The sequence below is a fragment of the Anolis carolinensis genome, chromosome 1 (assembly GCF_035594765.1).
Source record: "Anolis carolinensis isolate JA03-04 chromosome 1, rAnoCar3.1.pri, whole genome shotgun sequence".
NCBI classification, from domain to species: domain Eukaryota; kingdom Metazoa; phylum Chordata; class Lepidosauria; order Squamata; family Dactyloidae; genus Anolis; species Anolis carolinensis.
In genome coordinates this window covers 349,879,388-349,898,783 of record NC_085841.1, presented here as the reverse complement: position 1 = coordinate 349,898,783, position 19,396 = coordinate 349,879,388, and the positions used below count along the sequence as shown (strand labels likewise).

Here is a 19,396-nt window from a genome sequence, read left to right as displayed (position 1 = left end):
TGCTGTACGTGAAGTTGAAGAACTCAGATATAAAGCTTGGATTATTTAAGTAACAAAATAATTCCTAAAAGACTTAGATAAGAATATGACAACAAAATGTGTCTGGCTTTTGTGTTTACCTAGTGTTAGTCAACAAATGCATTTGAAAAACAATGTTGTATGACATCTTGGTTACTCTGACTTAGGAATTCTGATCAGTGACTATCTGTTCTACTCTGGGGTGTTTTTGTTTTTGATGACTGAACAGCTGTGTACAGATAAAATGCTTTATTTGCTTGTTTGAACAGTGGGAGAGCTAAGAATAGCACATGGGTCATTTTTATGGGTGTCAGTTTAAGATCTGGATTTCTATGCAGTTCAAACTGAACTTGAATTTAGCGGGTTTAAAACTTACTTTCCTTTGAGAGCAGGTTTAACAAAACTGCACAGTGCTTTCCTGAATTTGCTTTTCCTGAGATTGTCTTACACTTCTGTGTAGTTAAATTGAACATTGCTTACCTCTTTCTATATATTTAAATCAAAGTGTTATAGAATGGTAAAATATTGCTGCTACAGTGCAACTGTATGAGTTGGATTCAGTTAAGATGTTAAGGAGAGTTTCTGTTTTGCATGAAGTTGTTTGGTGTGAATGAAATCGTTATAACAAGGTTCACTTGCAATATTGATGCAGTGCCGAAGCATTAGACAATGCCCCTAGGGATTTATAGTACAAGGTATGACAATACACGCTATGATGGGCTGCCCTTGATGACAAAATAGATTCTGCAAGTAGTGCAAAACATGGCAGCTAGATTTCTGGCAGGAATATTATACAAAGATGGTATGACTTTGACAAAGATGTCAGATTTTATTTTTGTGGAGCATCAGACAGAATGTTTGACTTACATTAACCACAATTACGAATATAAAAAAAATAATTCTGTATTGCCTTGTCACAACACTTACAAGTAGGTTATAAGGTTCGTGATGTTTCTGAAAACGACATGTAACCTCAATGTTTCAGGCAGAACTTAGAAATATTAATCTTATAAAACTAATATTTTAATGTCACATTAACTTATGGAAATTAATTTGTTTATGTCTTAAGGAAAAACAATTAATCATTTTGAATCAATTGAGGTAGTGAACTATTCAATTGAAAAAAACATTATAAAGTTACTAGAAAGGATCATTGACAAATTTAAGTAACAAAAAAATTAATCATTGCTCAGAAATAACAGTTGTTAATAATGATTTTTAAAACCATTTTGACTTATTTTAATGAACTAATTTTAGTGAATTAGTTTGATGAATTATTTCCAAGTTCTAATTAAAGGAAATGCTCTCCCTCTATGTACTTGCTTTATTACGAAAGTCTACCAGAAGTGTCTCTCTTCTGTATCCTGTTGTGGAAGCAGTATGCTGTATGGAGATATTGGAAAGTCTTTTCTCCCAGCTGTAACACTCTAGGGTAGTTGTTCTCAACCTGGGGTCCCAGATGTTTTTGGCCTTCAGCTCCCAGAAATCCTAAACTGGTAAACTGGCTGGGGTTTCTGGGAGTTGTAGGCTAAAAACATCTGGGGACCCCTGGTTGAGAACCACTGCTCTAGGGCATCTTGAAGGTCTGGCTGGTACAGATTGAACATCCCTAATTAGAAATCCCAAAAACTCAAAAATCCAATATTTTTGAGTACTAGGATGACTGACCTCTCATATGAGTGGGTGGTTTACTTCCAGGACCTTTTGCAGATACCTGAAAATATGGATGCTGAAGTCCTTTATTTATTAAATGCTGTAGGACAGTAGCACAGGTTGTCATAAGCCCATCCACCTGGCACACATTCTTTGGGCTCACTTGCCTTTGGGGAACCTGCCAGTTGCCAGCTTCCATCTTCAAGATGACAGTGTTGCTCAAACCATTACACCATTTGGCTCTTCTTTTATATTGTTCTGGATTTTTTTTTCTCCAGCACATCAAAGTTAGTTGAATGCTGAGATGTTTCTACCACTGGAAATATGCTTGAAACAATTTGAACCATTGTGAACTAAATTCCTACAAAGTTTTTGTGATCACATTCACATTGGAATCATAAATATTGCATATACTATAACTGCAGTGGATTTTGTTTTTTAAGGAAGCATAGAGGAATCATAGATTTGTCTTTGCGCAAATCTCACATATGGGTTGTTCTGTGCCAGTGCCGAGAATTGAGTATAATGATTTTGGACAGACATTCCAAAAGCACTGTCATTAATGGGACAGGGTTTGGTCTCTGCCCTGGTTTCTGATGCTGCAATATACACAGTACTGAGAGAAAGGACATTTCCACTGGGTGATTATGGAATTCTGCCCTCAAATCACTGCACCCAATTCTAGAGGGGTCTGGGAAGCTCTGGGGAACCCATATGTGTCTGTTCACACAAGACCATTTGAAGAACCAATTACGTGTAAAAAAATCTTGCTTCTCTTTCTGGAATCTATCATTTCATCTTTACTTTTTCGATACTGAATGCATCTCCTCAGACTTCTTCAGCTGGACATTCTGTTACATTTTCTCTATAAGCTATTCTTGTAGAACTGTTCTTTCTATTGTTTCTTTGATAAAAATGAAAATATTTTCACTTTATATAAAAAAGTAACTTAGTGATTAAAATATTTATTTGCATATCCGATATAATGTGAAATGTTCTTGTTTTACCCTAAATATTAGAAATGGGAAGGTTCAGTTTGTAGATGCAATAAGCCTTAACTGTGTGGTTGCTGTGTAGCAAGGTTAGGTAGAAAATAGCCCATTGGATGAGGTGAGCTGCTCTAGCAAGGCATGTTCTTTAACACAGGTGTAAATTTGGAGAAATTTAGGTTAGCTATTCTTAATGATGAAGTATGCATTTCTGTCTGCTAATTTACAGTTTTAAGAGATATTTAAGACTGAGATTTGTCAGATGTCTGATTCTGTCATTTGGGAGATGTGTATAAATCTGTTTGCTTCTGTTATTGGGGAGATGTGCATAAATTCCAAATCATTATATTGCAAATGCTTAATATAACACTGTCTAAACTTCTGACACTCACATGGATCTCTTGTTCTCACAGTGATTGTCCGAGCTGCTGACTGCAAGAAGGTCTACCAGATAGAGCTTGCTCCCAAAGAGAAAGTCGTTATTCTTATCTGTGGTCGGAATCATCATGTTCATTTGTATCCTTGGTCCTCCCTGGATGGTTCTGAAGGCAGCTTCGATATTAAGCTTCCTGAAACTAAAGGTTGTCAGTTTGTTACAACTGGGACACTGAAGAAGACTTCTTCAACTAGTTTATTTGTGGCAGTCAAGCGGCAAGTTCTGTGCTATGAAGTTCATAGGACTAAACCTTTCCATAAAAAGTTCAATGAAGTCCAGGCTCCCGGCAATATACAGTGGATGGCAGTTTTCAAAGACAGGCTTTGTGTAGGCTATCCCTCAGGTTTCTCTCTGTTGAACATCCAGGGAGATGGACAGTCTATAAACCTGGTAAATCCCAGTGATCCTTCGCTTGCATTCCTCTCACAACAGTCTTTTGATGCCCTTTGTGCTGTGGAGCTCAGCAATGAAGAATACCTGCTTTGCTTCAGCCAGTTCGGAGTATATGTGGATGCACAAGGTCGAAGGTCTCGCATGCAGGAACTAATGTGGCCTGCAACGCCTGCTGCCTGTAGTATGTATATGTTTTTCTGTTGCCATATTCCTGTTTCTGCTTCCCTTGTCTGAAAATAATCTGTGAATATCTTTATGTCTCAACAATTACACCTTAAACCTTGTGTGATGGGCAGAATTTGGTATTTTAAATAAGAGAACTGTATAGATTTAATATGTTTCTCTCACTAAACTTCTGGCAATATAGAAAAGCTAAAAGATCCATTTATATATGTTTTGATGACTAAAGCAATTTGATATTTCTGCAAATAGCAGCTGCTGTGGGGGCAATTGTCAGGAAAAACTTTTTCTCTCTTGTGCTTGCAAGCTTTCTAGAATCCACTAATGGGTAATTGGAGATAACAGGATGCTGGGTCAGTTTCATTTCATACTGATTCTTACATGACAACATACAAGACAGATGAGGTATCATACATCAGAGATGAACAAAAGGCAGCTCTTCCCCTATTGTTGACTCAACCCCAATGTCCCCCAACATTAGATGTGTTGGCTAAGTCCTATAGAACTTGCAATCCAACATCAGAAGGGCTGCACTTTGCTAATCTGGTACAGGTTAAAATACAGGAAAGTCCATCTGCTCTTCTTTCTCTTATTCCTTTTTGTAGATTTTTTCTTTATATTGGATTATAGTAATTACACCCAGCCTGAATTAAGAACAGTTCAGATCTATTTAAACCCAGGGCATGACTAAGAATGTTCTACTTGTCTTGGCCACACCTTTTTCTTTGATTAGCTCCAAAGGCAATAAAAGGAAAAGGAATGTGATTATTGCTCTTTACTGTAGACTCTCCAGAAGTCTACTGTATACCATGCAGCTGTGGACAAGTCTACATAGGGACCACCAAACACAAATCAAGGAACATGAAAAGGCACTGCAGACTAATTCAACCTGAGGAGTCAGCCACAGCAGAGCACTTGGACACAGCATATTATTTGAGAACACAGAAATGCTGGACCACTCGAAAAACCACCTGTCAGACTATACAAAGAAGCCATTGAAATCCACCAGTATGTGGACAATTTCAATAGAAAGGAGGAAACCATGAAAATGAACAAAATCTGGCTACCAGTATTTAAAAATTCTAAAATTAGGACAGTAAATAAAGAACAGCACTCAGAAAACAGGAATTCCAAGCATGAAACAATCAAGGCCAGCTAACACCTCCCAACAAAGAATTCCCCCAGACAGGAAGCAGCCAGGCTTTGAAGCTGAAAGGCCATTCAGTGCTAATCAAGGTGGCCAATTGCAACATTCACACTTGCCTCAAACAGACAAAGAGTGCTTTCTCCCACCCTGGACATTCCACAGATATATAAATCTTTCTTGCCTAGTTTCCAACAGACCTCACAACCTCTGAGGATGCCTGCCATAGATGTGGGTGAAACATCAGAAGAGAATGCTTCTGGAACATGGCCATACAGCCCGGAAAACTCACAGCAACACATTGCTCTTTATGTTTCAGCACTAAGCATCAATGCCAGTGAAGTGTACCACCTCCTGGCTGAAAGCTAATTGAGATAAGGGGCTCTCCTGGAAAATCTGTAACATATGTTGATGACCAATTAATTAGCTTAGTTCTCAACTTTAGTTCTCAACTTGGAGAGTCAAAGAATAAGACTTTGTTCCTTCCTTGCCTTTGCAAATGCCCTGGGAAAAAAGCAGACTTAACCTGCTAATCTCTGTACTATGTGAATTTGTGTTCTTAATCTGTTTTACTTTTTGAAAGTCCCAGTGCTCTGAGAGCACCCTCCTCCCCCACTTGTGTTAACTTTTACTTCCTTTAAAATACGCCAATCTTGTCTCCACATAAACACATTTCCAAAGTCCATGGTGTGGATACCATTAGCTTGTGGAACTCATCACAAGAAGAGTAGATGGCCATAAATTTTGTATGTTTTTGAGGAGAAAGTAAACACCAGTGAATTAAGATTGCCCACTCCCCATTTTGGTTAACTGGTCCCTGTGTCTTAAGCACTTACTTAATGAGCAGGAATTCAACAGCCAAACCTTTTCCAGCAAGAGGGAACACTTCAACCATTGCATTTCTTGTTCATTAAGACTTGGGAACCTACATGTAATAAGTAAGCTCTAGCCCTATGATAACTACCAACCATGACAGATTAATAGAAGCACTCAGGGCCAATATACCTCTGAATACCAGCCAGATGCATGGAACAAGTCAGAACTATTTCTGTCAGGCTGGCCTAAATAACTCTGGATTTGATGCACCATCTGAGTTGACTAAATGGTCTGAGCTGTCAGGCATCCTTTTTTATGGCAGACAGCAGATTTTGGAGGCTTTCTGAACCCGCAGCAAACATGAACAAAAACCATGTTACATTAAAAATATTTGAGCTCCCTATTGTGAATATGCATCTCATCATGTGGCAGCAAAATCAGCCACAAGGTTTCCCAGTATAATTTCTAAAAAGAAATTTCCTTGTGTACATTATTTTATATTACATCCACGCGTCACATTTTTCTTTGAAATCTCATAGGTGTTCATATCTCTTCCTTTCAAGAACATTGTGGCAGGAAAATTCTATTTGTTCTTCTGGTGCTATTGCCTCACAGAAATGAATTTTCGCACCTGCACAAAGAATTCATCAAAATGTTCTAGAGCTAAGTAATTTGGCAGGAATCACATTCCCTCATGTGTACAGTGCATGTCCTAACCCACCAAGCTATCTTCCTCTCAGTTTCTCTCTGTCCACTAAATTACTCGTCAATGTACTCCAGAGTTGAGTAGTTTTTCTCCTTTATTTCCTATATTATTTCCTTCTAATTTCTTTTAATTTTCCTTCCTATTTTGCCTTTTTACTGCTAAATAAAAACTCTCTTTACCTCATATTCTTTCTGGAGCCTCAAGTGGCACAGTGAGTTAAAACCTTATGACTTGAACATTGGGTTGCTGACCTGAAGGCTGCCAGGTTTGAATTCAACCCAGGGAGAGCACGGATGAGCTCCCTCTATCAGCTCCAGCTCCATGCGAGGACATGAGAGAAGCCTCCCACAAGGATGCTAAAAACATCAAAAACATCCAGGCATCCCCTGGGCAACGTCCTTGCAGACAGCCAATTCTGCCACACCAGAAGCGACTTGCAGTTTCTCAAGCCGCTCCTGACACGAAAAAAATATTTCCCATTCCCTTCAGCTACTTATGGTCTCTACATCTCTTTTTAAGCATTGCTCCTCATTTGGACACAAAGTCTCTTTATCTGACACTCAGCGTCTCTTCCGTTTTGGAGAGAGACATTGTTCAACAGTGGTTCATCCTAAGGATTCATCATGTAGCCTTTGAAAAACTGAGCCTGTAATTTGTGGTTATATGTCTGGCAGAAACAACGACTTGCACAAGTTGCTTTACACTGCATCTATGATTGTTATAAAACAATGAGACAAGCCCACCTTGATACCAACACCCTCAGTTCAATAGTCAGTAGTACCAAGGTACAGTAGTACCTTCTGTATCTCAACCTTTGTCTCCATAAAAGGCTGCTTCACAGTTTACTGAGGCTCCAGTAGCCAGGGTTTTGGAGTTTCTAGTGTCATTGGTCTCCCATAACCCTAGTGAGACACCCAATAAGAGCTCAGGAGATCCTGTACCTTCTGCTCTAGAACACCATTCCAGCTTGAAAACAGTACATAAGAGGCACCATGGGATCAGTTCCTCATGAATCTAAGAAGAGGAAGAAAAAACAAAGCATATCAATGAACTATCAGCTGAGCTTTGGGTTACTGCTTCTTTGGTACTGACAATCAAAACAGTCATTATTGTAGTTGCTTTGGTATCATTCATTCCTGTGTTAGTCCTGACTGTGCCTGATTTTCAGCCATGGCAGGATCCCATTCAGAAACAACATGTGTCTTCTCCTTTGCTCCATTCAACACAAGCGACTGTAACTTCTCCATAGAGTTGATCATTGAGGACCTTATCTCTATCACCTAGACAAGAGAAATCCTCATTTTTTTCCTAAAAGGCCTTATGCATCCTTCCTACCGTTTTATTCTAAAAGGCCTTATGCATTCTTCCTATCAAGAATATAGATGTTGTGAAGATTTACCAATTACTTCAATGTCACACCTGGGTAGATATCAATGGGTACCCTTTGGAGAGAGACCCCATGGTTGTATCACCCCTACTCTCCATATAGACATTAGTACCATGAAAGCTGTTTCCATTCCACTCAAAGAACTCTGTTTGGTACCATAGTTGATCTCCATCTGTTGCAGCTCATTCTCCACACCCTCCAACTCTGCATGTTCACTTGTCTATAATGACAGTGTCATTTAGTCCTTTGGTACCTCACTCAGGTACTGTCTAATTCCAGTGGCCAAGTATGCCACATTCAGATGTTTAGATTATCATCCTGATGGAAAATTCACTAAACTCTGCTAGATTGATGTCTTTCTTGCAAGCTTGGGGGTGAATTATATTAATAGATCCTACTCGTATAAATGGAAAAGTTTCTGTACATTTGCTGCCTTTCACTCTGAACAATCTCTAGCCATCATTTCCATAGGTTTGCATTTATTGCTACATTTAAAGTAACAAGGCTTATGATTTTCATCTTGAAACGTTTACCTTATTGCCATTGTGGCCAATCAACCATCTGATCAATCAACTGTTTTCATTGATCCCATTGTAAAGAAGTTTGTGAAGGGATTTTTTCATTTTTATCTACCAGTGATGCTATCAATACCTCCATGGTTACTTTCACTTCTCCTCTCCCAACCGGTGAATTCCAGCCTCTTGTTTCAATGGCTGAATGACTCATAGCTTTGAAAGTCATCTTCCTGGTTGCAGTGATCTCAAAGGATCATATGAATTAACCCTATTTGATCTTCCATTGGAACAAGGTAGCACTATAACCTGGTGCTATTTTTAATGCCAGAAGTAATGTCCCAAATTCATCTCAACCAGAGAACATTTTTTCTTCAACATTCAACACAGTTGAAAAGTATCTTACACTTCTTGGATGTGTACACCTTGGATGTTAGTTTTCTACAAATAGTGAACAACATCCGTATTTCCAACCATCTTTTTGTCTCCTACAGTGCCTGTAGTAAGGGTCACCATCTCTCATCTCTGTTGCTATTCAAGTGGATAATGGAGACTATACAACTGGCTTACGAACCATTCCATGGAAGGCTCATTCCATCAGGGTATGGCTTCTTCAGCAATGCTGCTTAACGAAATTCCATTGCCTGAACCGTGCAAGGCTGCCACATGGTCTCAGCCTTAGACACTCATCCAAAATTATAGACTGCACTGCAGGACAAGAGCAAGATGCAAAGTTGTTTGGGTTGTTCTTTTCTCCACTAGACAGTGGTCCGACCCACCATCCTCTATAAACTTCACGATTATCCATTTGTGTAAGAGACAGAGACCATGAAGAAAATTAACAGGTTGCTGGCTTGTTCTTGTGATTTTTCAAGTGTTCATTTGTTCCCTCACAAAAACCCACCCTGACTCCACTTTTTTCATGGCCCCATCAGACTTTTTCAAAAGAAGGGTTGTTAACTTAGCATAAAGGCAGCTTCCATGTTATATGGGAGGAGGCAGGGTTCCCAAAAACCTACTCGGCTCTAGAACATTCTGATGCAGTCTCTGCATAGGCGCGAAAACTGATTTGTGTGAAGATTCAGATGATCACTTGTAGAACCACAGTTACATATAAGCAGTATGTTCTCCCACCACTATCTTTTCCCAGTGTATTTATTCAAACACAGGATTATATTGGCAAATTAAAAATGGAACACCGCAAAGTAGCATTCAAAAATAGAGGCGATTGTCTTGTTCCAGCTGGTGAGTGTGTGTACATAGACACATGCACAAGGAGTATAGGTAGCATAATATCCAATACACACATACATGCCATAACAACTGGTTTATTAGAATCAGCTGACAGTCATGAAATGGTGACCTAGACTCCTAGGGATTTAGTCCTGCAAGTCCTGGCTCTACAGCACTGCTTAGAGAGCTTCCCTTGGTTCTGCTACTGACTCTTATATTTTTATAAAATGAAACAACATGCTTGGCATCTCCCCAGAATGGTGTTTTGGTAAAGTGAGTTTTGGAATGTAGAAATCCAAAAATGCTCTAAGAAAGAATTAAATAATAATAATAATAACCAGAAATGAAGGAAGGATTCAGAGATGTAACTCTGTTAGTCTGGATTCATATTTAAAAGATCTTGTAGAACCTTTTGAGACTGAGAAAGAAATTAGTAGCATAAACTTTTGTAACAAGTTTACTTTTATCAGAAGCATGGAGTGGAGTCCAGTAATGAAGGCTCTCTCTCTTGACTGCTAGGTCTTTTTTAAATCTCTCTCTCATGTTGAATGTGTCATTATACAAAGGATGCAGATTACACTGTTAAAAGCAGAATGAGAAACTGTCTTGACTCTCTGCAGCTTTGCATTCTGTCTTGGAACTGGTTCTAAGAATTGATAGCTGCAGACCAAAGGCAAGGCTGGTTTGTTAAACTGCCCCTGAAACTGCTGGGCCCCAATACTATAAATCACTAGGTAGCCTTGAGCATGTCATTTCCCCCCAGTTTAACAGTAATTATCTATCATGACTGAACTGAAGGTACAGTACTCCTTTGTGGCTCGGCTTACAATTTATTCAAATGTTCAACTGAATCAGGTCTGTTCCCTTGAAGGGATGGGACACCTGTACAAGGGAATGCTTCTTCTTTACAAAAAAGATCCTGCACACACCATCAGGTAGTGGTTGGGGAGAACACTTCTGGGTTAATCTGCTTCATCCGGAAATTGTGTTGTTTTTTCATGAGCAAGTGTTTTATTCTGCAGTTTTGAAGTGTATAGCTGAGATACAAATTCATTGTGTTGGTAAGAATTGGTCCTAAAAGTGTGCAGATGACAGACAGGGTTTGAGAAACAGTAGCACTGAAAATAGTTTGAGTGTTCAAGCTTTATTTCAAATGTGTCTGACAATAACAGATTTTACTTTTTCCCCTCCAGGTTGCAATTCATTCTATTTAACCGTCTACAGTGAATATGGTGTTGATGTTTTTAATGCAAACACTATGGAATGGGTGCAGACTATCGGCTTAAGAAGGGTAAGTTGCTCACCTGTCCTGTAAAATATAAGCTAATCTGTTTTTTCTGAAAACATAAATGGAGTGTATTGAAGATTAATTCTAAGCTTCCTTCTGTTCCTCCATAACAGATCAGACCCTTAAATGTGACAGGCACATTGAATCTCCTTAACTGTGAACTTCCTCGATTAATCTATTTCAAGAACAAGTTTTCGGGTTAGTATTATGGGTTTGGGTGGCAGGGAGATAAGGAGGAGGTATAATGAAGAGTGATAGCTGCAATTGCATTCTGTTGCTTTTGTGATGAGCTCATTTGCACTGAGACGAGCTATGTAAAATTAAGCTAGCAAGCTCTAAGTGGTAAATTGACCATTAGTTTTCACTGATTTCGTGGAGGGGGGGGTGCCTTTTAATTGCTGCAGCTTTTTGTTGAGGAATTTTGCTTATTATCTGTTTTGAAACTATTTTAGCCATGGCATAAGGCTTCAATAGAGAATGAAAAGGAAACATTTAAGATAGCCTTTCATTTTGTAAAATTCACTGTTGGGTTTTGTTCTTTGCTTATTATCTTCAATTTCTCTCAGTTTGACAAGGTACACATTGAATCTTTAATGTCCTTATTTCTTTAAAGTACATTCTGAGTTGGAGCAGAACAGATTGAGGGTTGTGGTTTTGTTACTATGTTATCTGAACATAGTAGTCTTTTCTTCTCTAACCTGTATTTTCCCCAATAAAACAAAGAGAGAATCCATAGTTTATTTCATTGGTAAGAGGAAACCAACAGGGAATGTTGAAATTTGGGCCATAGCATACCTACTTCTTTTGAGTAGGAACAGCTTGTGCATGATAAGCCAGAGGTCCTTCAATTCTCTGTCTTATCATGTCCAAACTGGACAATTCTGATTCCTGGTGCCACTCAGCTTTTATTCCTTGATCCTGTGTATATAACAGATAGATAAATCCATTAAGAGCTCCTCTTAATGGATACTCAGTTCATTTCTGCAGAGCATTAACTATCTTCTGGTTTGTGTCTGGTCTGTTAAACCGTTTTGTATTAAAAGAGGACAGGAACGAAAAAGAATAAGTCTCATGGCACATTTAAGACCAAACAGTTTATTTCAGCTTAAGCTTTCTTGGACTGCAGCCCGCTTCTCCAGATGCGTGTTTTGTTTTGTTACAGCAGGAGCTACCCTTAGTGTGCCGGAAACATCCGACAATAGCAAAAAGCAAATGCTTCGTACTAGAAGCAAAAGAAGATTTGTTTTTAAAGTCCCTGAGGAAGAAAGATTACAGCAAAGACGGTAAGGTTTTAATCTGTATCTGCAGTTGGTAGTTAAGGGGGTTCTATTATGCAAAATCATCATTTTCTATCCTTGTTGACTTAGAGAGATGCTTCGAGATCCTGAGCTCAGATCCAAGATGATTTCTAACCCAACCAATTTCAACCATGTGGCTCATATGGGACCAGGAGATGGAATGCAAGTTCTCATGGATCTCCCCTTGGTAAAACTTTTTTGGTCGAGGGCTTTAAAGTTTGAACAGAAATGCTTTTGATTTTCTCGTGGTCAACGGTATTCTTTAATCAAGCCCAAAATGTTTTCTGGAATAGTTTAGGAGTAGGCATCTCTTCACCATATGGAGAAATGAATGGCAAAATGTATGATTCTATGGCTACTGGAACATACAATTCCTTCTGACTTTGTGAAGTCAAACCCCCCTTTAGAAGGATTCATGCCGTAGGGTGCATCTACACTGTAGAAAATTAATGCAGTTTGATACCACTTTAACTTCCATGGCTCAGTGCTTTGGAATTATGGGAACTGTAGTTTTATAAGGTTTTTAACCTTATAAAACTGACTACAAATCCCAAGATTCCAAAGCATTGTGTCAGGGTAGTTGCATGGTGTTAAACTGCATTAAATCTGTACTGTAGATGCACTCCTAAGCCCACAGGAGATACCATGTAAATGTAGGAGCTCATGTTTGTCATCTAATTGTTCCAATGTGAGGTGAATCAGGGAGAAAGCATGCAAATCCAGCCTCTGTGCCTAGTCTAACCCTGCAGGGCAGCAGGCATGCAGAAAGGAGGCCTGAGAACACCTTGTAAAAGCTGTCTTTAAGAACGCCACCATGCCTACAGGATGCTGAAAGTCAGCAAACATCACTGCCGGCAGTGTGATAGTGTTTTCTAAATAACTGTTCTTTCCTCCTTCCTTTTTCTTGTTTGTCTTGTCTAAAATAACAGAATGAATTTCCTTCCCCTTCATCCTCCCGACACTCTGCTCTGATATCACCTCCAACAGGCTTTGAGCACGTCTATCACATGAGTCCTATCTCTGCTGAAATCTTTCTCCAGAGTGACCATTCTTCCTCACTGCTTCCCTCTTCTTCCTGTCCCTCCTCTGCTTCTGTAGCCAGGGTAGGAGCAGCTTTTTAGGAACTGAAGTGGATGATGATGATGCTCGTTATGCCTCTGCCAAGATGAGTGGGGTTGGGATACTAGTGCTTTGCAGGGAGTTGCTAACCTCTGTGCTTATTCACTTGTGCTTGCTGTCAGGAATTCTGCACTTAAGACAGCGGGCTTCCATTGCTTTAACTAAATCATGTCTACTTCAGTTACCCTTTCCTCAGCTTTCATTCACCCTTCCAACAGTAAAAGGAAAAGAGAAATCTTACTCAAAAATGGCCATACATTTTTTCATTAAAATAGAATATCTAGTATAGGTTGAGTATCCCTTGCCTGAAATGTTTTGGGCCAGAAGTGTATTGAATTTTTATGAATTTTTGAATATTTGCATATGCATAATGAGATATTTTGGCAATGAGACCCAAGTCTAAACATAAAATGCATTGACGTTTCATGTACACCTTATACACAATGCCTGAAAGTAATTCTATACACAATATTTTTTAATAATTTGTATATGAAGTGAGGCTTGTATGCATCGATCCATCAAAAAGCAAAGATGTCACAGTTACAACCACCCATGTGAACAATTTTGGATTTTGGAGTATTTTGGATTTCTGGATAAGGGATACTTAGCCTGTATGTACTCTTTTAGCTGTCAGATAGGTGAAAAGCACACAGTAGTCTGATTTTTTGTAACAGGAAAAACCTAAAGGCATAATGTGCAGTCAAAATCCTTCAATTCTTCCACTGCTGATATCCAGCCCTGATTATACACTGGCTTAATCAGTAAGCATTCAAAGTTAACAGGATCTCATCAGATCAAAAGGATTAGTCTGTAAGGGAATAATATTAAAAGCAAACTAGAATGCCTTCGTTGCTGATGAGTTGTGTTTTCCTGCTTTCAGCAGTTGGAAGGAATGTGGGTTGATTATTATTATTATTATTATTGTTATTATTATATTTATTTATACCTTGCTTTATCTCTCCCAATGGAGACTCAAAGCTGCTATGCAACATTTGGGATGGGGACGGGGACGGAGGAGATGGATCTTCTTGGTGACTCTTTGAATGCTTTGATTTTGATTTATATGTCTCTTGTGGGTCAAGCAAATCAAATTTGCAAGAATACCACCATAGAACAATTTCCTTTATATGTGTTTTAAAACCTCCACAAACACTTACCTTAAAGTGTCTTGTTTCATTGACTATGGCTACATTTCTGATGCAGAGCGTCTTACCTCCGTCACAAGATGAAAAGTCCTGTCCTCCCACAACCAACATTTCACGCCAACCCCCTCAGAGAAACAAAAGCTACATTTCATGGCCATCATCAAGTAAGTGGAGAAAAAGTTCTATTTATAATCACTTGTTTTATAAACAGGGGAGATTCTCATACATCTTTGCTTTTCAGGTGGCACTGATCTAGGAGCAGCCATGCCTTTGCGGAGTATGTCTGATCCAGACCAGGAGTTTGACAAAGAGGTAAGACCAATTTGCAAGATCAATATATCATGCCTTGCTTTGATTGAAGTAGGCAAGATCAATCTATATACATAATCACTACTTTATGTGAGTTGACATATTTCTTGATTCTAGATTCCTTAATTTTGGAAGCCTCCATCACTACAAATTATAGAAACAATTTGTTCCAAGTTTATTCTCAGAAGACATTCTTAAATGTTTATTATTCTTGACAACACTTCATATATGATATCGAAAACAGCAAGTGTTGAAGTGGATACTCTGGATTTCCTATCCCACTCACTTTGTCCTGCTAGTTTGTGTAATCCATTAATGACATCTCTAGAGTTTTGAGAAATCCCCAGGCATTGGTATCCATATTTTTGAAGCTAGAAAATCGGTACCCAACCCAGCATATAATTTTATAACACTTAACATCTGTGAGAAATTTGTCCCAGAATAGCTGCAGGGAGGGGAAGCTGTATTGGGGGACTCCACTCCAAGTAACAGAAAGCAAATGGCTTGGAGCATTGCCTAACAAGTCCCTGTTCTTGCCAGGTACTAAGAAACAGCTTCCATTTATACTTGCTTGCATCTTATATTCTCAGGTTTTAACTTATGCTTGGGTTTTGTGTATTTGTTTATTTAGAGCACACAAGATAAAACTCTAGGTGGCTCTGCTTCATGGCATGCTGCCTTATCACTGCTTTCTCTGGCTGATCTTGTCTAAATAATAGCATTATACACAAACTTGCTGTTTACACCCACAGCAAAATCTTGTCAGCTGTATCTCTTGGGAATATCTCCTTTTAATCTATTGGCTAAATATAAATTCTTTTTTCCCCCAATTAAAATGACTGCCACAGTAGCTATTCTGCTGTGACATTGTTTGTTGTTAAGCATTAACAGCATTCCAAAATGCTGGGAACCTGTCCAGGAAGCCAGCTAACGGAAAAGAAAAGAGCTACACGTCAAATGCCAACAGGATATCTTGAAAGTAATCGTGAATGCATAGGCTTAACCAGCCTTCCCCAAGGTGGGACACACCAGATGTGTTGAATTACAGCTCCCATTTTCCTCAGGCTGCAGAGCCAGTGACATGCTGGGAGGGGACTATGGACATTTTCATCATGCACATCTAGGGTGTATCAAATTGGGGAAGATTAGCTTTAACTGGCTATGCAGTCAGTGTTTTCATGCTGAAATATATTTCCAGCATCCCTGATTATATTTGCACACTTTCGCGTTGCAGTCAGAAATTTTCAGTTCTCTCTTTTGTTGAGCATAAGTAATCAATGGGCAAATTCTTCTAATGTTTCATACAACTCAATTTGGTCCTTTGTTTTTCTAACCAGCAGTATTCATATGTTTTTTGATATCCTTGATTATTGTTCTCTATGTAAAGATCTGGAAGAGTTTAAAGAAATGTGAGATTTTGGCCTTCAAAGCTCACAGGTTATACCATAATTCTTCCTGTCAGGGGGAAGAAAGGCTTTCCCACATTATCAGAGCACCATTCTAAATGGTATGGGGAAGGAATTGGAAGATTGCTAGGGAGAAGTCTAGTAACAGTACAGTATTAAGTAAGAAAGTTTATGCTAGTGGGAGGAGGGTTCATGAATTTCCAGCCATCCTCTGAATTGGTGAAAGAAGTGTTGCTGAATTCCCCACCACTTTCTTTTCTCTGCAGCCACTCCTTTGGTTGCTCTTCTCCAAGTGAGGGTTCATGGGAACTAGGAGCTTCTGGCTTCTGAAATGGTTCTATGCATGCCTCCATGGAAGTTTAGAAGCACCTGTTTGAACAAGATGCAGCTGCATCTTTCAGGGTTTTCTCCTGATTGTCTTGGGATTTTTTTTCATCTTCTTTGTTCACCTCCAAAACACATTCATTGTTAATGTTGTTATTTTATCTATTTATATCCCACTTTCCTCTCTTAAAACAAGACTCGTAAAGCGCCTTCAATCAGGAAATTTTTCCTCTGAACAATTCATGTGGCTTGGAAGGTTTGCTGCAAACCATCACTTTCCCACCCTTGAAAAACTACCCCTTCTCTTTCTCAATTGCAGGAGATGTAGTGTCAACAAATGGGGTGGCCAGGGGGGGGGGGAGGCTTTTTTCACATGTTTTTGTTAATCATTCACTTATGTTAACCCATCATCCAACCAGGCAAATTGATCACACTATTAGTGTGATTAATCAGGGTGTACTGTGAGTTGCGTAGTTCTTTCAAGGTTCTTACAGTTGTTGGGTTGGTCTGAAGAGAAGGATTTGTTTGAAAAGCTTGCATAGCAGTGTGTTAATTGTTTTTCTTTCCTTTTCAACAGCCTGATTCAGACTCTACAAAACACTCGACTCCTTCCAACAGCTCTAACCCAAGTGGCCCCCCCAGCCCCAATTCACCGCATAGGAATCAGCTGACATTAGATGGATTGGACCCATCTGCCTGTGATGCATAACGCTATGGCACCTCCTCCCTGCTTTCTCATTTGCAATTATCCACTGCTCCATGGAGTATTCAAGAGCAAGATGCCTGTCTCCAACAACAGTGCCAAGACTGATACAGAAGTTCTAGTGTTGCACAAAAGTGAATATGGTATCTAAATTGTAGACTAGGATGGGGCGGGGATTTTAAAAAATGGAGAAGAATTCATTATAAACTACAATGGTCAAGTTTTGCTGTCATTTCTGATGCAAAACTGTCCATTCTTAAACTTTTGGTGGAACAATTTCTGCACAGCCGTGATATTATTGTGGCATGCGGTAAAGGCCACTGGTAAACAGTCTTCATATTTAAACTGAAAAAATAGAGAAGAGATGCTGGTAGTTTTACTATTATGCAGTGTCAGGAATAATATTTTTCTATAGGATGAAGTAATGTCTTGTTAGCAGGAAATCCTTTTAGAAAAAAAAATCAGACCTTTTGGTTAGGAAGTAAAAGCAGACTAGTCACATCCTTGGCTAAATATATTCTGTTTTTGTTTTTTTCTCAATGTTGAGGAGAATGATAGGAAGTTGTAGGGCCATTCCCAGCATCAGTAGAACATGTCAGAAAGTTGAAAACTGTGGTTATAGTTTGTGGCCTTTTAACTTATTTAGCCATTACATACATTCTCAGCTTTGTAAATGTCTTTCTCCTGGCTTTTTAGACATGTACATAAAACTATTACCAGTAACATTTTATCCTTACCCTTCTTTTTTAGATCTCATTAGCCAGGGCAGGGCTTTTTTTATAAAAAAAAATGAAATTTAAATTACTGCTGTGAAACAGGTTTTACTCTGCTTTTCCTGCTATCCATCTTCTCAGACATTTGTGTAATTTCTCTTGGTTGGCTGGTTGGTTGGCTGATTGGTTGGTTTCAGTGTAAAGATTTAACACTACATTTAAAAATAAAATTAGCTAGCTAGCATTCCTTTGGGATTGCTCCCCTGAAGGCTGCTCCTATGAAGGGATTGTGTAGTTTTTAAATACATCAGTCTCTTTTTATTGTTAACCAAAGTGGAAAAGTTGAAAGGTGTGTATATGAGGGTGCCTCATTGTCTTTTCCTTCCTTCCCCAATTCATTGTATTCTCACCTGCATGAAGACCCCATGATTGCTAATCAAAAGTATTGATAATGTAGGGAAAAATGCACAGCACACTCCTGTATATTTTGCTATGGCCCATGTGCAGCAGTGATATATTGCGTGTATATTTAATCCCATGCTTCCATGTATTATACATTTAGTAATTTTCCCTGCCCCTCCCCTCCAAAATCGTGATCATGTTTCATTTAAAAGCGTGTAAATTAATTCTGTGGCTGGCATATCCAGTTTGTCATTGTCACACTAGTGTGCCTTCTGTGCCAATTTGATGACAGTTGGATGTCAATTGTTTTAAAATCTGGTTTCTATGGGCTAACGCTGTTCCAATGGCTAATACTCTTTCCTGAAACACTGTATAGGATGTGCACTTATCTCTCGTTTAAAGCAAGTGATTCTAGTCAACATTTAATCCTGTTACATTAAGTGTTTGACAATATTTGCTCTTTCTTAGATTCTCGATCAATGAAGCTCAGTTTGAGCTGGACACTACTGCTTTTGGGATTTTCTGATTTTTACTCTTTTTTTAAATGTAAGTCTAAAGTCTTTGTAATTATTGAATTGTGAGAACATTTTTGAACAATTTACTTGTCAATAAAGCAGAAGAAGGAAGTTTTAAAGTGTTCCCATCCATCCTGTCCTTTACTGGGCAAGCATACAATAGTCTGGTAAATTGTCTGGGTTTTTGGGTTTTGTTTGCACCTTAACTCTTGTCAAAAAGAAACCATCCCCTTCTCTGAGTACAGTGCCAAAGGTAGGAGATTAGTCCATTCTGGATAACCTAAATGAAGCACTTACTACCTCTATTCTGCCTTGGCACCACTTCTAGTCTTTTTGAATGGTTGGGCAGGAAAGTGTTGGTGGCAGCTCTTTGTTGCCTTCTCTGAAAGTCCAGAGAGGGCAGAGGGTTCTTCAGAAGCTAGCTAAGTTCTCACCTTTCACCGCTAGATTGTACTCGGAGGCCTTTTGGGAAGAAGGGTGGGATATAAATAAAGCGTTGTTGTTGTTGTTACTACTACTACTACTACTACTACTACTACTACATTTACTTTTATCTAAAAAAGGACCCATCTCCTTCTCTGAATAGAATGGCAAAAGATCTATTTGAATGCCTGGGCAGGAAAATGGTGGTGGCCAACAGTGATGCTGATTCTTATCCCTCTCCATGAAATGATCTTCGACTTAGCCATGGGTCAAATCAAAATCTG

General features: G+C 38.9%; 1 protein-coding gene across 10 annotated transcripts in view; it reads left to right on the top strand.

Annotated features, from left to right (window-relative positions):
* Positions 1–18,808, top strand: part of cdc42bpb (CDC42 binding protein kinase beta) — a 143,837-nt gene extending 125,029 nt beyond the window's left edge. For 4 of the 10 annotated variants that reach the window (XM_062968504.1, XM_062968507.1, XM_062968506.1 and 1 more), the window contains 9 exons: positions 3,074–3,670; positions 10,661–10,758; positions 10,869–10,953; positions 11,918–12,038; positions 12,123–12,240; positions 12,983–13,156; positions 14,376–14,481; positions 14,559–14,629; positions 16,934–18,808. In XM_062968504.1, the coding sequence (XP_062824574.1) occupies positions 3,074–3,670; positions 10,661–10,758; positions 10,869–10,953; positions 11,918–12,038; positions 12,123–12,240; positions 12,983–13,156; positions 14,376–14,481; positions 14,559–14,629; positions 16,934–17,065 (1,502 nt within the window). In that variant the 3' untranslated portion in view covers positions 17,066–18,808. The remainder of the gene's footprint in view (positions 1–3,073; positions 3,671–10,660; positions 10,759–10,868; positions 10,954–11,917; positions 12,039–12,122; positions 12,241–12,982; positions 13,157–14,375; positions 14,482–14,558; positions 14,630–16,933) is intronic. The other 6 variants (XM_062968508.1, XM_003224066.4, XM_016995511.2 and 3 more) reach the window with 3 other exon arrangements.
* The last annotated feature ends 588 nt before the right edge of the window (positions 18,809–19,396 follow it).